This window comes from Aulonocara sp. 'chitande type north' Nkhata Bay, linkage group LG3 (genome assembly GCF_057382095.1).
Source record: "Aulonocara sp. 'chitande type north' Nkhata Bay isolate Kocher_YH1m ecotype deep benthic linkage group LG3, A_spYH_male_GT1.1, whole genome shotgun sequence".
NCBI lineage: Eukaryota > Metazoa > Chordata > Actinopteri > Cichliformes > Cichlidae > Aulonocara > Aulonocara sp. 'chitande type north' Nkhata Bay.
Window position 1 is genome coordinate 72655879 of NC_141346.1, and position 23444 is coordinate 72679322.

A 23444-nucleotide genomic window follows, 5' to 3' on the forward strand; every position below is an offset into this window, starting at 1 on the left:
ATTAGACATGTGTGGTATCTACAGAAACGTCAGAATCTCAGCTAAAAGTTCACAAAACCATCTCAACAACCACCAAACAGCTGAAACAGCAGGTGAACAGATCACACAAAAAAGATGTAAACACAAATCCCCCTGATCATCTGTTTTTTAAACATGAAGTGTAGTTTTGGACGTTCATTTACTGCTGGTTCAGTGAATTTTGGTTGGACAGTGATGAAACCTGCAGCCTCAGAATCTGTGAGAAGTCTGCTTTCAGCACGCAACAGCATTGTTGTGTTGTGTGCTGTGGATCCACCTCTGCAAACTCATCACTGTTTTACCATCATGTTTCTGCTTAGACAATAACAAAGGAAGCAGTTCCCAGGAACTACTTCCTGTCTTGTTAACATAAGAGTACGTTGCCCTTCAAAACACCTCCACTTCTCCTCTTATTAGAGGACTGCCTTATTATTAATCTGCTAAGTCTGTCAGTTGATGAAAGAAAAATGCTTGATCTCACCTGAGAGATTCCAGTGTACAGTTTGGACTCTTCAGTCCTTCAGACAGAAGCTTCACGCCTGAATCCTTCAGGTTGATGTTACTCAGGTCCAGCTGTCTCAGATTAGAGGTCTGAGAGCTGAGACCTGAGGCCAGAGCTTCACAGCTTCTCTCTGACAGGTCACAGTGACTCAGTCTGAAAAATAACAGATAAACAATTACAAAAATAAAACACTTATGTTGAAGCGTAATGAGATACTATTATATTTAGCAATATTTCATCTTGTTTTGTCAGGAAACTGAGCACTGATGCAGAGCAACATGTGGAGAGAATCAGAGGAGAAGAAGTGAAGAGAGAACAGCAGTAAAACAACACTGAATTGTTCAGTGTGCTTTTGATATCAACAGAATGTGTCAAACTTCTTTATTTTGTATTTGTTTTAGTAGAATTGATGATTATCACTTAGATAACAACCACAGGCCAGGTCTAAATTGCACTTTGGTGACAGTTACACCCAGAAATATTTCAGAAACGTGGACAATTTGTGCTCCATTGTATTCAGTATTGAACAAACTGAGTACCGATGACCACTTAATAGTTTTGATATTTTATTTGAGTTGTTCCACCTGATTTATGTTAACTAGAATAAACATTTAAAAGCTAAAGCTATGATCACATATGTACTTACAGAGCTTTGTTGGAGGCTTTGACCACTGGCAGCAGCCTCAGAAGAGCCTTTTTAAAGGCTCATGTTCTCACTTAGATCATCGATTTCTACTTACATTTCATTCTGGGAAAAATGGGGATTACTTTGGAAACAGGAAGTATTTTCCCCAATAAGCAGCCCTGGATTAGTAAATCACTCCAACATGTTCTCAGGCAGAAGAAGCTGTCTTGTTATGAGGGAGAGAAGAAAAGCAGCTAAAATCAGGTGTAAAAGTAAAGCAGAGGATGAGCTGAATAAAGGACACTCAAGGCTGGCTTGGAAAGGAATGAAGTCCATGTTGGGGATGCAGAACAAGGAGCAAAGATGAATGTGATGCTGAATCAGCAGAAGACTTGGACTCATATAATTCCAGCTTTGATATCATTGATTTCAATGAAGAGCTTTGTGATTGTAGCAAAGGGCTGGTAGCTCTGAGAGTCCCACTGATGAGGTGTTTGTGAAGATTCGCAGTCATCTAAAGATCTTAGAAAAAAAGGCATCTGGACTTCTTTAAGTTTTTTGAAGACGTTTCGCCTTTCACCTCTCATCCAAGAAGCTTCTTTATTTCTAGGGTCAAATGGTGGAGAGTCCCAGATTAGCCTGTGTACAAACAGACTTCAGCCATATGAGAGTGAGTGTGAGTGAATGAGAGCACACACAGGACACTCTGATCTCTGAATGTGTGTGACGCAGTGAAAAAGAGGATTGTACTGGATATACTGTGACTGACAAACAGAGTTTAAAGAGAAAGGTGTTTGGATTAAAATGGATTATGCTAAAGTGAACGTGCTAATGAAATCTGAACTGACTGAAATGTGAAGTGAAGATAATTCAGATGTAAAAGAGAGAGAAACTGATAATAAGGTGGGGCTGGAGATCAGTGAAGGGCATGTAAACACCTGATTGGTTGAGTAGATATCAGATCGACAGTTTCACAGTTTTCCCTGTGGATTATAACTTTAAGAAGATGTAACATTCATCAAGGAATCCTGCTCTCTGGATTATTTCCATGAACACTGAGCTGGATCACATCTACAGTGCTGGAAGTGCCCGTCTCACCACCAACCTCTCTGTGCACATTCACTTTTTAACCCTTTGTGAGACACTAAAGGTGTAAATCTGAGTATTTATCTATGTTAGTGCAAACACCTCTAATAGGTTGGTTTAGTCTTTCCAAGTCATATCTTCCCTTAGATCTGCGGTCCAGGCTCCTAAAATCATCCTAGTTTAACAAGTACTACAATCTAGAGGAGAGCTGCACTAACAGGTGTGACTGATGAGATCTGACCTGCAAGGATACTCATGTTTATGTGTATCAGGACAAGCAGGGAAGACCTGGACATCAACTCTGTCAGGCTGCCTGAGTCCTCTCACCCACATCAGCTCAGAACTCTGCATTATTTACTGAGTCAGACTCAGAGGATCAGGGATCAGAAGTTCTACAAAGAGTAGAACCAGACTTCCTGTATAGAGGTGTGTGGGCCTACTGATCCACAGTGTCAGCACAACTTTCACATCATATTCATCTCAGCACAACTAAAACATGTGACTGACCTCAGAGTTTTAAATCGGCATCGTGGATTCTCCAGAAGAACACACAGCTGCTTCACTCCTGAATCCTGCAAGTTGTTGCAGTCTACACTCAGGTCCAGCACTCTGGGATACGAGGGGTTGGACTTCAGTGCTGCTGCCAGATAATCACAGCTGATCTCTGACAAACCACAGTCCTTCAATCTGAATAAAAAATGAAAGATGTAAGTTTATTAGACAAAGTGTGAGCTTGAAATCATTCAGTGTTTCATCATCTGTTCAGAGCTGAAGAAGGTTCAGAATGTAGAAGTTTAGAAAATGGAAACTCCAAACAGCTGAAGCCAACAGGAAGCAGCTTCAAACAAACACAACAAGAGAAAATACTCTGAATGTTTCACATTAAAGTCGTACATTTCTCATAAAAACAGGAAAAAGACTTGAAAAAGTCGTGTTTTTCCTTCCAGGAACAACAAGGCTTCACTTTTAAAGGTGAAGTGTGAAAGAAATGGACATATTTGAAGTCCAACACCTTTTTCCAGTCACATTATTAAAGCAGACAAACTACAAGCTCATTTTCATTCCAACAAGTCATCTTCTGACCTGGACTAACAACACTGGTCTCTATGTGCAGCTGGCTGTGAGACCAGTGCTCAGGGAGCGTCTACAAAGTGCAACACTGAAAGAACATCACACACTAATTTGCTTCCAGCACTTTCACACAAACATCTACTGTCATTATTGTCACCAAAATCTGTGGATCCTTTGTTGCAAATTCAAATGGGATCAAATGGTCAGACAAAAGAGGGTTATGAGGAAATATGATGAAATGTTGTGTATTAGCAGCAAGTTATTGAATCATTTTCCTCAGAAACCAAACAAAATGATTGACAAACATGTTTTTACAAACTCAGTGTTGGACTTGGATCAGCAGGATAAGCTGATGTTTAAAGGCATTTGAGTCTCGCTGTATGAGAGTCCAGTTATTACTCAATATTTATGGATGATGTTCTTTCAGTGTTGCACTTTGTAGATGCTCCCTGAGCCTCACAGCCAGCTGCACATGGACCAGCTGACATTACCCAGCATTAGAGGCGGGTGTAAAAAAATGGATTTTCCTATTTAAATGGTTTTAATTTGAATAAAGCGATGTTGATTCATTCAATCCTGAATCGATTTTTCATATAAATGTATTTTGCCAGAATCTCAGGTTAAAGCTCCCAAAAGTATTTCAACAATAAGCAAACAGATAAAACAGTAAATGAGAGCAGCTAAACACACAAAGATGGAAAGTTTGCTGACGACACCGTCGTGGTGGGCCTGATCTCTGATAACAACGAGACGGCCTACCTGAAGGAGATTAGGAATCTGGAGAACTGGTGCCAGAGGAACAACCTCCTTCTAAACGTCAGTAAGACAAAGGAGCTGATAGTGGACTTCAGCACTAAGCAGGAGAGGAACTACCAGACCCCCGTCATCAACGAGTGCCCAGTGGAGAGAGTGGACAGCTTCAAATACCTCGGAGTTCACATCACGCAGGACCTGTCATGGTCCTGTCACATCAACTCCGTGGTGAAAAAGGCCCGTCAGCGTCTCTACCACCTCAGACGCTTGAGAGACTTCCAACTGCCCTCCAAGGTGCTCAGGAACTTTTACTCGTGCACCATAGAGAGCATCCTGACGGGAAACATCTTAACCTGGTTCGGGAACAGCACCATGCAGGACAGACGAGCTCTACAGAGGGTTGTGCGGTCAGCTGAGCGCACCATCCGCTCCGAGCTCCCTGACCTGCACTCAATCTACAGCAGGCGGTGCTGGACCAAGGCCAGGAAGATCGTGAAGGACCTCAGCCATCCCAACAACAGACTGTTCTCTCTGCTGAGGTCAGGAAAGCGATTCCGCTCCCTGAAGACCAACACAGAGAGACTGAGGAGGAGCTTCTTCCCGCAGGCGATACGGTCTCTCAATCACACCACCACACAGTACTGACCCACACATATGGTTCTTACACACACACTGGACTTTCTGGACTTTGTTTTCACTTCATCACTTAAATCACTGCTGCTGTTATTGTGTATATATTTATTTATACTTCTTGTGTATTTTGTTCTTACATTCTTATATAGTTCTATATTGTGTATTTTGTTGTACAGTTATTTCATTTTTAACCTTAACTTATATTTTATTCCTTCCTAGTTAAATTTACCCTTTTTAATTTTTCATATTTATTTCCTATCTTATTCATAGCCTTTTCCTTTTTTGTTCTCTTTAGGTCACGAGCAGTTGTCCAAGCATTTCACTACATATCGTACTGTGTATGACTGTGTACGTGACAAATAAAAATTTGAATTGAATTTGAAACACAGAGCGTGGATCGTTCACTCGACGGCACGTACACGGACACGCCGTCGGGGCTGAAAGTGGACAGCTCACAGATCCTGAAGCTGCAGGTTTCATCTGTCTCCAACCAAAACTGACTGAACCAGCAGCAGAAGAAGATCCAAACTCTGCTTTACGTTTGATGAACATCGTCATGAATTCTCTCTGACTTTGACGTTTACTTCCTGCACAGCTCTCTCTCTCTCAGTGTACTTCAAGAACAGTTTACCTTCAAAAATCTGTTTCCTGCATTATTCACTGCTTATTACGCACCAGTCTGCTGTTGTGTCCACTGCTGTCGGCCTCCGAAAACAAAGCCTCATTTCTGCTGTTCAATACTGAAGAAATTTAAACCTTTTAAAATGATGACAGATTACAAACTCTCAGCTGTGTCTGTAATCAAACCTCTGTAACTTTGCTTCACTTCAGCAGCATCAGGTCATGTTCACATGTTGATTCATGGTTTGCTTCAGGTTTTGATCGACTGCAGAATATTTTGAAGGTTATCTGCTATAAAAAGCCAGAACAGGAAAACCTGCTTCATGTGTTTCTGTTTGATCCTCAGTGACTTTGACACAAAGGCCTCTGCTGTGATGATCACACCTCTGATCAAGTCTCACAGTGTCAGCTTTGTTTTTATACATATGGATATGTGCTGATAAATGATCAGAATTATAATATTTCCCACTGTCTGCTGTGTGCCGTGACCTTTGACCTGCTAAAGACAGTCAGCTGTGGATTATTCATTGTTGTGTCTGATACTTAGAACTGTGAGGAAGAAGCTACACATCCTATTCATCTCAGCACAACTAAAACATGCTGACTGACCTCAGAGTTTCAAGTCCACATCCTGGACTCTCCAGGAAACCACACAGATGCTTCACTCCTGGATCCTGCAGGTTGTTATTGTTACTCAGGTCCAGCTCTCTCAGATGGGAGGGGTTGGACTTCAGTGCTGCTGCCAGATAATCACAGCTGATCTCTGACAAACCACAGCCCCACAATCTGTATAAAGAATGAAAGATGTAAGTTTATTAGACAAAGTGTGAGCTTGAAATCATTCAGTGTTTCATCATCTGTTCAGAGCTGAAGAAGGTTCAGAATGTAGAAGTTTAGAAAATGGAAACTCCAAACAGCTGAAGCCAACAGGAAGCAGCTTCAAACAAACAAGAGAAAAAAAATGAATTTTTCACATTGAAGTCGTACATTTATCATAAAGTTGTCAAGTTTTGCCGTGTGAAATAAAAAAAACTGAACAGGAATCCTCAGAGTTGAACCCTCTGCACAGAGGTTCAGGTTCCTCTTCAGGTCCCAAAGTGCAGAACAACAAGGTTTCAAACAGCTTCGTTCCAGCAGCATCAGCCACAGAAATGCAGAGATAATTCTTTGGATCTCTTGGTTGTGTTGTATGATGCTGTGTTTGCATATCTGGTGTCTGTGTTGCTTTGTGAGGACGGATCATTTACTGCAGCTCCAGATAAACAGAGCTGGACCTGAACCTGGTAGCTTCACTTAGAAGACACTTGTGACGGGAACGTCAGGTCAAAAAAGTGCCCCTCCGACAGCCAAACCCATCTGTTCTCTGATTGGATAGTTACATTTGTGATTGACATGACATTGACCAATCAGATGAAAGGAAGAAAAATAGGGTCAAAATTCGTACTTGTAACTTGCAGGGTTTTTTTTTGGCTAAGTCCACACACAAATCTTTTTTACACACACACAAATCTTTTTTTTTTTTTTTTTTTTTTTTTTTACACACACACAAATCTTTTTTACACATACAAATCCTGATTTACAAGTACAAAATATTTATGACCACATTTTGAGCCCATACAAATGTTCTGCAGACGAGTCCATGCGCTCACAACAAAGCTCAGTGTGGACGACGCTGTGCGCGCTCCAATGCTGATTGGTTAGAAAGTGGGCGGGAACAGGGAAGAGAGCGACAGCAGTGTTCAGCACAAACACGAAGGATCAAAGAAGAAGAACATGACAAGCTCAGATGGAGGCTGCAGTGGACACTTTTCATTGTTTTAACATTCGCTTTCACTTCAGCTTCACCAACAACAGCACAAGCAGAGCAGCGTGACGGCGCCCCCTGGTGACTGTAAACCACTACAACATGTAGACGGCCGTCTGCTGCTCATTTCTTTGCCACCATCACAGGAGCTCTTTATCATGTTCTACACTCTCATTGGTTCTTTGTGTGCTTGTTTTTTACAACAGTAGTCATTGTGATTGTTCAAAGAAGACAGTCAGCTGTGACTAAATGTAGCTCCTACAGCAGTGATTGGAATAACTACTGAAGCTAATCCAGTATCAAAGCTCAGGAATCAGCAGCTCCCACCTCGTTTTCTTTGAACAACTATTTTTAGCTGCTGTGTTTTTGTGTTTCTGCGGACCTCAGACATCCTGCTGCTCTGGAGAACTGAAGCTCTAAAGGCTTCAGCCTTTATCTCCAAGAAACAAAGCTGATCATGGAGACCCAGCAGGTCAGCTGATCTGTGGACAGCACCAGCATCTTTAAGTAAGTCTGAGAGGTGAGCAGTCTTTGGAAGCCTTTACTGTCTGATAGTCTCAGAGCAGGATTTGGATCATTATTTGGCTTTTCTTCTATTATTATGTTTAGTTTCTGCTTCACAGATATTCTCTGAGATGTTCTCTGAAATGTTTCCCACTGTTGGACAAACTTTCACAGTTTCTTCATAAAGGAGATCTCCTGTGCAGTCCATCTGTGATAATATGTTAAACACTGAATTATGATTCATATCTGAATGTACTGACTGTTAATTACTGATGAGAACATAATCAGTAAAAATAAATATGTTTGAGTTTGGCTTTGATGAATCAGAATAAAAGTAATAAAATAATGATTTTAGAGACAGGCCTAACTCAGGCCAGCTGACAGCCTGTGTACAAACAGACTTCAGCCATATGAGAGTGAGTGTGAGTGAATGAGAGCACACACAGGACACTCTGATCTCTGAATGTGTGTGACGCAGTGAAAAAGAGGATTGTACTGGATATACTGTGACTGACAAACAGAGTTTAAAGAGAAAGGTGTTTGGATTAAAATGGATTATGCTAAAGTGAACGCGCTAATGAAATCTGAACTGACTGAAATGTGAAGTGAAGATAATTCAGATGTAAAAGAGAGAGAAACTGATAATAAGGTGGGGCTGGAGATCAGTGAAGGGCATGTAAACACCTGATTGGTTGAGTAGATATCAGATCGACAGTTTCACAGTTTTCCCTGTGGATTATAACTTTAAGAAGATGTGACATTCATCAAGGAATCCTGCTCTCCAGATTATTTCCACGAACACTGATCTGGATCACATCTACAGTGCTGGAAGTGCCCGTCTCACCACCAACCTCTCTGTGCACATTCACTTTTCAACCCTTTGTGAGACACTAAAGGTGTAAATCTGAGTATTTATCTATGTTAGTGCGAACACCTCTAATAGGTTGGTTTAGTCTTTCCAAGTAATATCTTCCCTTAGATCTGCGGTCCAGGCTCCTAAAATCATCCTAGTTTAACAAACACTACAATCTAGAGGAGAGCTGCACGAACAGGTGTGACTGATGAGATCTGACCTGCAAGGATACTCATGTTTATGTATATCAGGACAAGCAGGGAAGACCTGGGCCCTGTTTCAGGAAGCCGGTTTAGAAAACTCAGAGTGAAAAACGATACGCAGGGTTGAGTAACCCCGAACTGTCCAACTCGGAATATTCGGTTTCAGAAAGGCTGATAACAAGTAGTTCAATCAACGCGGAGTTGCTTTAACCCCAAGTGAAGCGCGCGGACGAGGATACATAAAGCCCTGATCAGTGGAGCACAGATTAAGTGAGTCACCATGGAGACGGAGGGAAAGAAGGCGCGGTCAATGTATTTCACAGCGCTTGAGGCCGAAATTCTGATGGCAGCATATGCCGATAACATGCAAATTCCGCGGAAAAAAGTAACACAGCGACAGCTGCAAAAGAAAGTGAGCATGCATGGCAAAACATAGCCGACAGAGTCAATGCGTGAGTGTTAATTTAAACATTGATCTAGGGATTTCCACCCATTTAACACGTTATTTTATTTTATTTTTTATTTTATACATTTTATTTTGTGATGTGAGCGCAGGTGCAACCCAACAGGCCCCAAACGTGCCTGGCAGCAAGTAAAAATGAAATATAAAAATATAGTCCAAACAGGTGAGGTGTAATTGTATTATGAGCCATAGTGCTTGGTCTGTTTGTCCCATGTAAATCAATTGCAGTTAGAGGCTACATTAATTTTCTGTCTGTAAGCACTTATTGAAATTATCTGAGCACATTACAAGTACATATTTGCTTACTCTGTATGCTCAAATGTGGCCCGTTATAGCCAACAGAAAAAAAGCGGAGGCCCGAAAAACAGGTGGGGGTCCTCCACCACCACCACCACTCACAGAGGCTGAGCAGTTGGCCCTCAGCCAAAACAGTGGGCGCCCTGTGGCCGAAGGCATCTCTGCGGGGACATCCTCTGAGGCAATAAGCCCGCAAGACACAAGTGCCTACATAGGGGGTAAATTCAAAATAATACATGATGTGCATACATCCTTTCTTCACAGTCACCTTTGCAGTGCTACTCATTCATTTGATAAACTCTTTACCATAATGGATTATTTTGTAGTGAAGTTATTTTCCTACTGATTTTGCCTTCCCTCAGTCTTGGTTGTCTTTGAGAGCATAATGACAATGAAGTGTAAGGTGCTTGGTATGTTTGTTAATTGCCATTTGGTCCCTTGTAAGTTATAAGTGACCTGTATAGACCTCATATTCTATCAGTTGATGGTGATGGTGTACTGCATCTGGTGCAGCCTCCTGTTGAGCCAGACCAACATGCAGTTGTGAGTAATACTCCACAGATTATATGAGTTTACAGTAGAACAGCAATGTTGTTTATTTCTTTACTACAGGAAAATAATGAAGAAACATTGACAGCTGTTACAGAGGAGGAAGCAACAGAGACACTTTATGAGGTTTACATCTTTTAATACTTTGTGTACAGGAAACACAGGTGACCAATAAAGCCAGTTGAACAAAAAATCTGTTTATTCTTCTTTCAACATGTTGAGGTGATGGGTCAAAAGAAATGATTGTGACATATGGTGTCTCTGACTGCACTTCCATCTTGTATGTCCGTGGGAGGGTCAGGATGTTCATGGTTTGGATCACTGCTGTTTGGTTCAGAAGGACAGTGTTCTCCTCTAATTGTGGCAATGTTGTGAAGAATCACACATGCCACAATAATGTCACATGCCCTTTCTGGGGTGACCCTGAGCCTTTGCAGGCACTGGAACCGGGCCTTAAGCATTCCGATAGTCATTTCAACTCTGGCTCTTGTCCTGCAATGAGCCAGATTATATCGCTGCTGTGGGCCCGGTTCAGGGTCAGAGTAAGGGGTAAGCAAATAGGGTAAACATGGATACCCCCTATCACCAAGCAAGTAGCCAGTGAACTCTCCTAAGACAGAAGGATACACTTCAGTTCAAATGTCCCTGAAGCAATTGGTCTTTATATATTTTAAAGTATTTTCAACTCACCATGTCCAAATTTTGTGCTCAGTGTACATTCACGGAATATTTGTGAGTCATGGACAGAGCCTGGCCACTTGGCTTCCACATTTGTGATAATGTTGGCAGCATCACATATGATCTTCACAGTGCAGAGAACACAAATTAGCATCCATTACTATAATGAAATAATTTGTTAGTTTGACATGCTACAGGGAACTATGTACCTGTACATTAATGCTGTGGAAAGACTTCCTGTTCACATAGTCTCCTTCATTTACTGAAGGAGCAATAATTGGAATGTGAGTGCCATCTATACAGCCAATCACGCCTGGGAACCCTGAAAATAAATGTAAAATTTAAGTAGTAGTTCAAGTATCACCACATCATAAATTAAGTTTTGGTCATCCTGATACCTGCAATTTTGTGGCATCCCTCTTTGATAAATCTTGTGGGTCTGTGACCGGGGAACACCACAAACGAGTGCAGGAGACGTTTCAGTGCAACTGTAACATTCCTGACTGCCCGACAGACGGTAGCCTTGGAAACGTGCTCAGCGTCACCAATATTATACAGAAAGCTCCCGTTTGCAAGAAACCGAAGTGCAATACAAATAATATGCAATGAACTGAGAGCATGTCCGCGATGTGTCACATGCGTAATATATGGCCTGAGGATGTTATCCAAATAAATTATAGATTGTGCTGAGAAACGGTAACGTTCGCACAGAAAATCATCAGGAAATGATAAAATGTCCAAACGCGCTCTGATCACTCTCTCCCGGCGGAGAGCTCTGCGGAGAATTTGGGCTTCACGATCTACTGGCTCTTCAAGGAAGTGGCACGCCATGTCCGACACTTCCTACTGTCAGGTTTCCGACAAAGGGGCGGAGACAGTCAGGGTTAGTTGTAGTAAACCTGCTAGGGGGCAGGTTAGCTTCACGGCGTGTGTCGTCATAGTGACTCACTCAGGCTGCAGCTGAACTCGCTTTGTGAAACCGAAAACCCAGAGTTTTCGTTAACTCACGGTATACTTACTCAGTTTTTCCACTAAACCGGCTTCCTGAAACAGGGCCCATAATTTATGATGTGGTGATACTTGAACTACTACTTAAATTTTACATTTATTTTCAGGGTTCCCAGGCGTGATTGGCTGTACAGATGGCACTCACATTCCAATCATTGCTCCTTCAGTAAATGAAGGAGACTATGTGAACAGGAAGTCTTTCCACAGCATTAATGTACAGGTACATAGTTCCCTGTAGCATGTCAAACTAACAAATTATTTCATTATAGTAATGGATGCTAATTTGTGTTCTCTGCACTGTGAAGATCATATGTGATGCTGCCAACATTATCACAAATGTGGAAGCCAAGTGGCCAGGCTCTGTCCATGACTCACAAATATTCCGTGAATGTACACTGAGCACAAAATTTGGACATGGTGAGTTGAGAATACTTTAAAATATATAAAGACCAATTGCTTCAGGGACATTTGAACTGAAGTGTATCCTTCTGTCTTAGGAGAGTTCACTGGCTACTTGCTTGGTGATAGGGGGTATCCATGTTTACCCTATTTGCTTACCCCTTACCCTGACCCTGAACCGGGCCCACAGCAGCGATATAATCTGGCTAATTGCAGGACAAGAGCCAGAATTGAAATGACTATCGGAATGCTTAAGGCCCGGTTCCAGTGCCTGCAAAGACTCAGGGTCACCCCAGAAAGGGCATGTGACATTATTGTGGCATGTGTGATTCTTCACAACATTGCCACAATTAGAGGAGAACACTGTCCTTCTGAACCAAACATCAGCAGTGATCCAAACCATGAACATCCTGACCCTCCCACGGACATACAAGATGGAAGCGCAGTCAGAGACACCATATGTCACAATCATTTCTTTTGACCCATCACCTCAACATGTTGAAAGAAGAATAAACAGATTTTTTGTTCAACTGGCTTTATTGGTCGCCTGTATTTCCTGTACACAAAGTATTAAAAGATGTAAACCTCATAAAGTGTCTCTGTTGCTTCCTCCTCTGTAACAGCTGTCAATGTTTCTTCATTATTTTCCTGTAGTAAAGAAATAGACAACATTGCTGTTCTACTGTAAACTCATATAATCTGTGGAGTATTACTCACAACTGCATGTTGGTCTGGCTCAACAGGAGGCTGCACCAGATGCAGTACACCATCACCATCAACTGATAGAATATGAGGTTTATACAGGTCACTTATAACTTACAAGGGACCAAATGGCAATTAACAAACATACCAAGCACCTTACACTTCATTGTCATTATGCTCTCAAAGACAACCAAGGCTGAGGGAAGGCAAAATCAGTCGGAAAATAACTTCACTACAAAATAATTCATTATGGTAAAGAGTTTATCAAATGAATGAGTAGCACTGCAAAGGTGACTGTGAAGAAAGGATGTATGCACATCATGTATTATTTTGAATTTACCCCCTATGTAGGCACTTGTGTCTTGCGGGGTTATTGACTCAGAGGATGTCCCCGCAGAGATGCCTTCGGCCACAGGGCGCCCACTGTTTTGGCTGAGGGCCAACTGCTCAGCCTCTGTGAGTGGTGGTGGTGGAGGACCCCCACCTGTTTTTCGGGCCTCCGCTTTTTTTCTGTTGGCTATAACGGGCCACATTTGAGCATACAGAGTAAGCAAATATGTACTTGTAATGTGCTCAGATAATTTCAATAAGTGCTTACAGAAAGAAAATTAATGTAGCCTCTAACTGCAATTGATTTACATGGGACAAACAGACCAAGCACTATGGCTCATAATACAATTACACCTCACCTGTTTGGACTATATTTTTATATTTCATTTTTACTTGCTGCCAGGCACGTTTGGGGCCTGTTGGGTTGCACCTGCGCTCACATCACATCACAAAATAAAATGTATAAAATAACAAATAAAATAACATATGATAAAATAACGTGTTAAATGGGTGGAAATCCCTCGATCAATGTTTAAATTAACACTCACGCATTGACTCTGTCGGCTATGTTTTGCCATGCATGCTTTCGCAGCTGTGGCTGTGTTACTTTTTTCCGCGGAATTTGCATGTTATCGGCATATGCTGCCATCAGAATTTCGGCCTCAAGCGCTGTGAAATACATTGACCGCGCCTTCTTTCCCTCCGTCTCCATGGTGACTCGCTTAATCTGTGCTCCACTGATCAGGGCTTTATGTATCCTCGTCCGCGCGCTTCACTTGGGGTTAAAGCAACTCCGCGTTGACTGAACTAATTGTTATCAGCCTTTCTGAAACGGAATATTCCGAGTTGGACAGTTCGGGGTTACTCAACCCTGAGTATCGTTTTTCACTCTGAGTTTTCCAAACCGGCTTCCTGAAATAGGGCCCTGGACATGAACTCTGTCAGGCTGCCTGAGTCCTCTCACCCACACCAGCTCATCAACTCTAAACAGGAACGAGCAGCTCATTTCAAAATAAAAGGTTGGAATTGTAAAGAAAACAAACAGAGCTCATAAACTGAAACTGATTTCATTTTTTCAGCTGGAACATTTTAGTTGTTCCTTTTTCAATACATACATACATACATAATTATATTTACAGTAAGTCTTATCATTCCCCTTTTCCCTGCCAGTCACCGCCAATGTTCCCTCTAATGTTTCACGTGTCTGAGCGAACACACAAACTCCCTGAGCGTCCCTTGGACCTCTGTGAGCAACAGCAGACGTGTGCACTGTGGTCACGCCAGCATCTTATCCATCCAAGTTACATGGTTTATTAAAGTAATCAAATTACGGCATTTACATTTATGTTAGACTACTTTTAATTAACTGCTTTAGCCCACTTACAATGAAAATTAAAAACAACCTTGTTCATGACCTGTAGCATGTTAACACTATATGAAGTAAAAATAACTTGAACTCCAATTTTGAAAACACAACTTTATTTTTTCTATTCTTATAAAGCTCTGACTTGTATTATGAGTCTGTGGTCTGGGAGAGAGTCTGTAACTCTGTCTGCAACATACAGGATATAATGACCAATGTTGGGCAATTAATTATATAGTTACTTCTTCAAAAAAGTAACTGAGTTTTGCAAACAACAAAGTTTGTTGCAATAAATACTGAATACTATCGTTGTTATAAAAAACGATAGTATTCAGGAAGAAAACCAAACATTGCAGATATTTTATCATAACTCTGGTTTTACGTGGCCGATCAACACAACTTAAAAACTTGTATAAAGTCCACACTTTGTCCGTCAACATGCAGCTACCAACCCAAATGGTGAGGTGGTGGTTAGTTCTTACTGTTGTTTATGATCCCCTACATTATCCTACATTCAAATATATTCTCCAGCTACAATAGTGTTTGTGTTCCTAAAAGGATTTCATGAATGTGTTATTGTTCATGTCACATCTGTATGAAACAAAGAGGAAGTGAGGTTTATCCTTCATGATCACAAACTGTTCCAGCATGTAAACCTGAGATCTGTGTGGAGCAGCTGACCTGTACGATGTGCTCAACACAAACATTATTTACCATCAGTTACTGTGTGACTGAACCACGTGGGTGTATGAAACATCGCTTTCAGTTTTAATAGCACATGGCAACATTCAGACGTGAATCTATAAAGTAACACTTTGATTTGTTACAGTGAGGAGACTGTTGAAGGAACGATGAGGGGAAACTGTAACAGCAGCAACAGAAACCAGGAGACAAAGCTGAGGTCTGGGTTCCTCTATGCTACACACAGCCTCCTGCTCCTGGACTTTAGTAAACACATAAATATCTCCAAGTACACTTACTTTAGAAACTCTATTAAACTCATTACAAGTTTACTTCAGCTTTAAATTACTCACAACATCAGCACACATGAGTAAACAAAGTAACTCACAGCTACTGTTCAAGTTTAGTCATCTTTAATACAAATATACCTCATTATTATGAATCTCACAGCTACCTGCTCATTGAACTGAACAATAATTCTGTTTGACCATTAAAACAAAATATGTGACTGTAAAAAAATGTTCAGACAGTAATTAAGAATCTCCTAAGCAATCCAAAGACAAAGAAAAGTTCACCTGCCAATTCTATAAAGCTTGGTTGTTTATACAATAATATCATTTAATGATATGTTTGGATCCTGACCTGAGAGTTTCCAGTGTACAATGTGGACTCTGCAGTGCAGCAGACAGAAGCTTTACTCCTGAATCCCGCAGGTCATTGTTACTCAGGTCCAGCTCTTTCAGACTAGAGGACTGGGAGTTGAGAACTGAGGACAGAGCATCACAGCTTCTCTCTGAGAGGTTACAGCCACTCAGTCTGGAAGAAAACAAACAAACAATTAAATCAGTCAAATGAAACATTTTTAATGCCAGCATGCAATACAATTATTGGTTAACTAAATAGCTTCATTAAAACACAACTCTTCTTCTATAGCAGCACTTACTCCTTGTAAGCTCCACCTGCTCCACCTTCTGAGTCAGAAGACATGAAAACAAACTGTAAATCTAGTAGAAACATGATTGGAAATCTTCTCAGATCCATTTTTACATTTAGAGCCTGATCCTGAAATATAGCAGCACGGACATTCACAGCAGCAAAGGGTTCTTGCTGATCTGAGCTGGCTTGGCCCTGGCTTATTGACGATTAAAGAAAGCGGAACCAGCTGTTCAAACCCCCACAAGGCTGCCCGCTGTGACTGAAACAATGGGACGCGTCGTGACTTCTCAAAATGGGCTCATTGAACGCAGCACGGATAAGATCTTGAAGAAGCTCATGGTGGTCATGAGTTCTCAGACTTTGCTCTTTGATCAGAGTTTATGGTGAATCCAGCGTCTCGAGTTCTGGAGGCATCAAAGAGGTCACAGTTGTACTGGAGAAATCCCAAAACTTTACAAATTCATACAAAGACAGAAAACCTGGTGAAATAAATTACTGACACAGTTGGATGTTAAAAGTAAAGACATGAGTACAAATGTACTCACAGAGCTTTGTTGGAGGCTTTGACCACTGGCAGCAGCCTCAGAAGAGCCTCCTCTGAAGCAGAGTATTTCTTCAGGTCAAACACATCCAGATCTTCTTCTGATGACAGTAAGATGAAGACCAGAGCTGACCACTGAGCAGGAGACAGTTTATCTGTGGAGAGACGTCCTGATCTCAGGGACTGTTGGATCTCCTCCACTAGAGAACAATCATTCAGTTCATTCAGACAGTGGATCAGATTGATGCTTTTCTCTGCAGACAGATTCTCACTGAGCTTCTCCTTGATGTACTGGACTGTTTCCTGATTGGTCTGTGAGCCACTTCCTGTCTGTGTCAGCAGACCTCGTAGGAGAGTCTGATTGGCCTGCAGTGAAAGACCCAGGAGGAAGCGGAGGAACAAGTCCAGGTGTCCATTTGGACTCTGTAAGGCCTTGTTCACAGCACTCTGGTGGAGAGATTGAAGTTTTAGTTTGTTAAATAGTTTAGACCATGTAGAGGTTGTTTGTTGTTGTTCCAGCAGATTGAGTCCAGAGTTGATGAAGGTCAGATGGACATGAAGAGCAGCCAGAAACTCCTGAACACTCAGATGGATGAAGCAGAACACCTTGTCCTGGTACAGTCCTCTCTCCTCTTTAAAGATCTGTGTGAACACTCCTGAGTACACTGAGGCTGCTCTGATATCGATGCCACACTCTGTCAGGTCTGATTCATAGAAGATCAGGTTTCCTTTCTGCAGCTGATCAAAAGCCAGTTTTCCCAGAGACTCCATCATCTTCCTGCTCTCTGGACTCCAGTGTGGATCTGTCTCAGCTCCTCCATCATACTTGACCTTCTTCACTTTGGCCTGAACCACCAGGAAGTGGATGTACATCTCAGTCAGGGTCTTGGGCAGCTGTCCTCCCTCTCTGGTTTCCAGCACATCCTCCAGAACTGTAGCAGTGATCCAGCAGAAGACTGGGATGTGACACATGATGTGGAGGCTTCGTGATGTCTTGATGTGGGAGATGATCCTGCTGGCCTGCTCCTCATCTCTGAATCTCTTCCTGAAGTACTCTTCCTTCTGTGGGTCAGTGAACCCTCTGACCTCTGTCACCATGCCGACACAGTTAGGAGGGATCTGATTGGCTGCTGCAGGTCGTGTGGTTATCCAGAGGTGAGCCGAGGGAAGCAGTTTCCCCCTGATGAGGTTTATCAGCAGCACATCCACTGAGGTGGACTTTCTAGGGTCAGTTAGGATTGTAGTTTTGTGGAAGTCCAGAGGAAGTCGACACTCATCCAGACCATCAAAGATGAACACAACCTGGAAGTCTTCAAAGCTGCAGATTCCTGCTTCTTTGGTTTCAGTAAAGAAGCGATGAACAAGTCCCACCAAGCTGAACTTTTCCTCTTTCAGCACATTCAGCTCTCTGAAAGTGAATGGAAATATGAACTGGATGTCCTGGTTGGCTTTGTCTTCAGCCCAGTCCAGGCTGTATTTCTGTGTTAAGACTGTTTTCCCAATGCCAGCCACTCCCTTTGTCAGCACTGTTCTGATTGGTTCATCTCTTCCAGGTGAGGCTTTAAAGATGTCTTCTTGTCTGATGGTTGTTTCTGGTCTGTCTGGTTTCCTGGATGCTGTTTCAATCTGTCTGACCTCATGTTCATCATTGACCTCTGCAGTCCCTCCCTCTGTGATGTAGAGCTGTGTGTAGATCTGATTCAGGAGGGTTGGGTTTCCTGCTTTAGCGATGCCCTCAAACACACACTGGAACTTCTTCTTCAGGGTGGATTTAAGGTTACGGTGACAAACTGCAGCTTGAAGCTCTGATAGAGAAGAAAAATAAACACTCAATTCCAAAAAGAACTAATCTTTAAAACATGTTGCTCCATCTTCCATCTCTGGAAAATGTTCATTTATCCAGCAGCTTAAATCTTTAGATAAATCCTCTTACTGCTCTGCAGACGGTCAGCCAGCTCCTCCTGCTTCATTCTCCTCAGGAAGTCCACTGTGATCTTCACAAACGCCTCTCTGCTGCTGCTCCTCTGACTCTCTAAGCATTCTGGGTAATCTGGACTCAGAACCTTCTGGATCTTCTTCAGCTCATTCTTCACAAAAGTGATGATGTTGTCCTCCAGCAGCTGGAACAGAATATTTATGAATGAGCCAGAGTGAAATCATGGAGCCAAACATCAGATCCATGTTGGACACACTGACGATCCACTGGTCTACAAAGAGCAGCATGGAGATGACTGTGAACAGGACAGATGTAACAGTAGTTGTTGTACATGTACAGACCATAAATATGGAGTCCAGCTGTGTTTGATGCTGCTGGGCAGACTGACCACTGGGAACCTCTGAGCTCTGCTGGTCCACTCTGTGGAGGAACCATGAAGGATTAGATCAACACAGGATAAAGATCCAGGAGTTTCTGCTCAAATAACTTCATCTGAATCAAGTCTGTCAAGTTTTAAACTCTCAGATTGTGAACATATCAGTAATTTTCAGTCTGTTTTCATGGACGTCCTTTCAGTGGTGATGTCAGGGATGATTTTGAAGAAGCTCATCAAACTGAACCATCAGCAGATCACTGCTCCAAAACCAGAACATGATCCGAGTCTCCCTCCACCACCAGAACACCAGCTTTACTAACGTGGTAGATCAGTGTAGTACAGATCAATAACTGATGAGTCATTTGATTAAAATCACTGAGTGCTTCACGTCTGACCCTCTGATGCTTCTGTAGACATTTTGCATATTTAATGAATGTCTGACAGTTTTACATTCATTCTATGAACACAGTGGAAATGTTGTGTTATAGTCTCCATGTTGTTTCCAGCATCATAAATTCTTAAGTTCAGAAAATTAGATTCTTTCTTCACAGCTGAAAAACAACAACATTTATTCTCTATTGAAATCTGCATCGTCCACTCCAAAGGTCACAATCTGAAGGTAACATCTGGTTTTGTTCCCTGTGGTTAACTCTGAGCATCAGTATGGTGGGATTTATCCACTACATCCACACCACTGTGGTTCAGTGTTGTCCTGATGGAGTAACAGCAGCCAGTATGATCCAGGCTTTAGCTGCTGGGTCTCTGTGTGACCTCTCAGACTGTTTAACAGATCAGACACAAAGAGAATCAGAGCAGCTCTGTTCTTTAAAGACAAACATGAACCCACTCAGGTCACACTTTCCCCACAGATATGAGCATCACTGTCCTCAAACAGCAAATGACCAAGTCGAACATTTGGATCTTTTCTCTTTCATTGTTTTCTTTTTAATGAATCTTTGTAACAATCTGAGGATGTTTCAGGTCATATTTATCCAGGAAACACAAACATGTAAAGGAGTCATCACAGCGCTCTGACCTCGTTGCTCCAGGTTCACCACTGAAGTCTGGGGGTGGAGTTTTGGACCGGTCACTCCTCACAGACGGACAGCTGGACCCTGCAGACTGTGACCTCTGACCTCTGCAGACACAAACATGATTGAAGCAGCTGTGATCACACAGACTGCAGATAATGCAGCTGTTTCCTGTCAGTAACATCCTCTTAGATTAGAGTTCAGCTTTTTACAGGAAAACTGGACAAAACTGATTTTTGTTACAAACTCATTTTCATTTCCTCTCAGCTCACAAACACAGTCAGACAATCAACCAGAGTCAACACTGATTATAATGTCAGTGCAGAATTATTTCTGTTACTCAGTGAGTTCAGCTCTCTGACCTCGTTGCTCCAGGTTCACCACTGAAGGCTGGAGGTCGATGTTTGGACCAGTCACTCCTCACAGACGGACAGCTGGACCCTGCAGACTCTGCTCTGTCCTCCTCTTCCTCCATCATCATCTTCAGTCAGTCTGAGAGGTAAACCACAAACACTCAGTGAGTTCACATTAACAGGAGGAACTGAGTTACAGTCGCTGACCTCTGACCTGTCATGTGACCATGAAACCAGGTCAATATGTCAGTAGGTTCAGTCATCCAGGTCATGTGATCTAAGGAGCTTAGAGAGAAAAGAGACGTCTTTAAGTTTCTGGAAGACGTTTCATCCAAGAAGCTTCTTCAGCTGTAAAACCAAACGGTGGAGAGTCCCAGATATTTAAACCTGAGAGGGAAAGAAAGCATGTCGCTGACCCACCACTGATGTTATTTCAAGGAGGAAACTGAGAGCCTTTGCACCAGGAGCACAAACATCAGCTCCAGCAATGATCCACTGATGTGTTTTTATTCCATGTATGAATGTTGTTATTGACAGAGATGACGTTTGTGTGTCAGTGATGCAGTGACTGTTGTTGTTACCTGTACAGGCTGGTTAGACTCTATGAAACAGATCATACAGATCTCTGCATGTTAGAAGAGACTATTAAAGGTCATGAATGAGACAAAGGCAGGGAGGCGTCCTTTACAGCTAAACAGCAGAGTGAGAGAACAGCCAGCACCTCTACATTTATCACATTATACAGCACATGTATGATACTGACAGGGATGAGAAGAATTTAGTGATTCTGATCCCATCATTGATATTACTTATTGATTCTCAGTAGCTCTGCTCTGACAGTCACCACCATCACTGAGCAGCATATCAAAGACATTTGTGCACATTAACTGCATGTTGTGGCTCAAATGTTTGTGCATGTTGGAGGCATTTCCTCTTTGTTGTGATCAGTGTTGGTCATTACTCAAAACAGTCATTATTACACATATTACACAGAACACTTTAATTAAAAGTAATGGAGTACGTTACTTCATTACTCCTCATAACATTACTTTGATGTTACTGTGTGAAATGAACAAATGAGCATGTAACAACATAAAGCTGAGGTACAGCCCCACACACCAACACAGATCCTGATGAGGTCACGTGATGTTTCTCTGAGTGTTTATGAACACAAATCAAAGATGAAACAGCACAAAGACACTTCAAAGTGATTCTACTGTAGAAACATGAACAGGTAGAAACCTGCAGCCTGACTGCTCATCACTTTGTTACCTGTTCAAGTTCAGCAGCAGCAGCTCACTTTATCACGGTGCTGGTCTGGGGTCAGTGTTTACTCAGCTTTAACCTCACTCTGGGTTCTAGGTTAGCTTAGCGTTAGCTTAGCGTTAGCATGCTGTGTGCTAGCTTAGCGTCAGAGCTCTGCAGGTGTCTCGTGTGTAAATATTAATCACAGTGACAGTAAAGGAGGTAAAGGGCTGTGACGTCATCACGTACGCTGCGTCCTCTGTGGGCTCTGACTGAACTCAAAGTACAAACTACAAGTACACAAACACGAACGTAGCTCAGAGTGGCGGACACACTCGGCCTCGTTGGTCCAGCTGTGAGTCCGTTACCGTGAACTATGGAGCGGCAGATTTGTGCTGAACTAAGCTGCACACAGCTGATGTTAGCCAGGAAACATTACACACTGACTTTAATGGAGAGACCGGAAATACAAACACACACAGTTTGTTGTGTGAAGAAATCAAACACGAGCTGAACAAACAGTAAAGTTCCTAAAGACAAACTGTTAAAGGAGGAAACAAAGCAAACTTACAGTTTCTTCACACACCAACAACAAGCTCCACTCCACACCTGGGGCCTGTTCTTCGTACCTCGCTAAGTAAGTTAGCTGGATTAGATTGTTGACGATTTCGCGTGATCTTGGATCGTTCGGTTCCCCGAAGCTCATCCGGGACTTGCTGTCATAGCAACAGAGCCGTAAGCGTAAACCTGCTCGGGAGCAGGTTTACTTTATGTAAACAGGATTAGATCGCGGCCACGCAGGTATGTCCGCTTCATTTATACGAAAGCAACAGCGATAAATAAATAACATCAATGTAACTGAAGATAATGCAGCACTTGATCCTTTTATTGATGTCACACAGATACATACAGGTCATTTCCTAAAAAAGGGAAATGTACTATTAACATTCTATTACATGTATGTGATTATTACAGATGTAATTCATATTTCAGAGTAGTAATTGTAAATTACTTCGTGTAATCAAGATGAGAGACCACGGCTATAAAATCCAAGGTGGATTTGGGAAGCCTGTCGCAGCCATGTCCTGTCCGTTTACGCGAGCAACCCATTGCGGAAGGTGCAAGATTGATAAGGAGAGTCCTCAGAATTCAGCATATATTGCGGGACAGACAGGATCCTTTAGCTCAGCGCGACAGTGTGCTCATTGAGAGATATCGATTTTCCCGTGAGGATATTATTTACTTAACCAACTTGTTGACGAGGGGGTGCAGGACCACCACCTGTCTTTTTTTTGCTCTGCCCTTTTCTTGGTTGCTGTTATAAACAAACAAACAGATTATTTCAGGGTCTCTTTCCAAGAGACGAAAAGCAATATAAGTGATAAATATTACCATTCTGTAGAATATTCTTATATTTCACTTTTACTTGTTCCCATGTTCTAGTGGGTCCTGTTGTGGCTCTAATGTGAAAGAGGATATAATATAACAATATAATATAATGTAATATAATATTGGATAATATAGTGTGATATGATAAATCTACCCTACCGCCTACTGGTGTTGGCCAGAGGGGCCAATGGCGCGATATGGCAGCCTCGCTTCTGTCAGTCTGCCCCAGGGCAGCTGTGGCTACAACCGTAGCTGCCTCCACCAGTGTGTGAATGTGAGAGTGAATGAATAGTGGCATTGTAAAGCGCTTTGGGTGCCTTGAAAAGCGCTATATAAATCCAATATATTATTATTATTATTATTAAATTACTTACGAGTTTAATTTGTCAGCAACTTTCTGCCAGCCCTCGCTCCTTGCTTTTGCAGCCTTTGCAGTGTTCCCTTGCGTTCTGATTAAACTCTGAAACTCCTGAAATCCCTCACTCAGGAGTTCT

General features: G+C 42.2%; 2 protein-coding genes and 2 long non-coding RNA genes across 4 annotated transcripts in view; 1 reads left to right on the forward strand and 3 right to left on the reverse strand.

Moving 5' to 3' along the window:
• The window catches only part of LOC147336949 (protein NLRC3-like), a 308603-nt gene that overhangs the window by 171979 nt on the left and 113180 nt on the right, over nt 1–23444 (reverse strand). The window lies entirely within an intron of this gene.
• Nucleotides 496–20444, reverse strand: LOC147336957 (NACHT, LRR and PYD domains-containing protein 3-like). Its single transcript, XM_086287182.1, has 9 exons — nt 20326–20444; nt 19969–20070; nt 18898–18976; nt 18554–18740; nt 16625–18425; nt 15786–15959; nt 5919–6095; nt 2739–2918; nt 496–673 (listed from the first exon to the last, which is right to left on the reverse strand). Exons 1-9 carry the CDS (start codon nt 20442–20444, stop codon nt 496–498), a joined length of 2997 nt encoding a protein of 998 aa, XP_086143308.1.
• LOC147336958 (uncharacterized) lies at nt 10030–11670 on the reverse strand. Its single transcript, XR_015128551.1, has 3 exons — nt 10870–11670; nt 10673–10784; nt 10030–10592 (listed from the first exon to the last, which is right to left on the reverse strand). It is a non-coding gene; the product is annotated as an uncharacterized LOC147336958 (long non-coding RNA).
• On the forward strand, nt 11730–12231 carry LOC147336959 (uncharacterized). Its single transcript, XR_015128555.1, has 3 exons — nt 11730–11888; nt 11974–12085; nt 12166–12231. It is a non-coding gene; the product is annotated as an uncharacterized LOC147336959 (long non-coding RNA).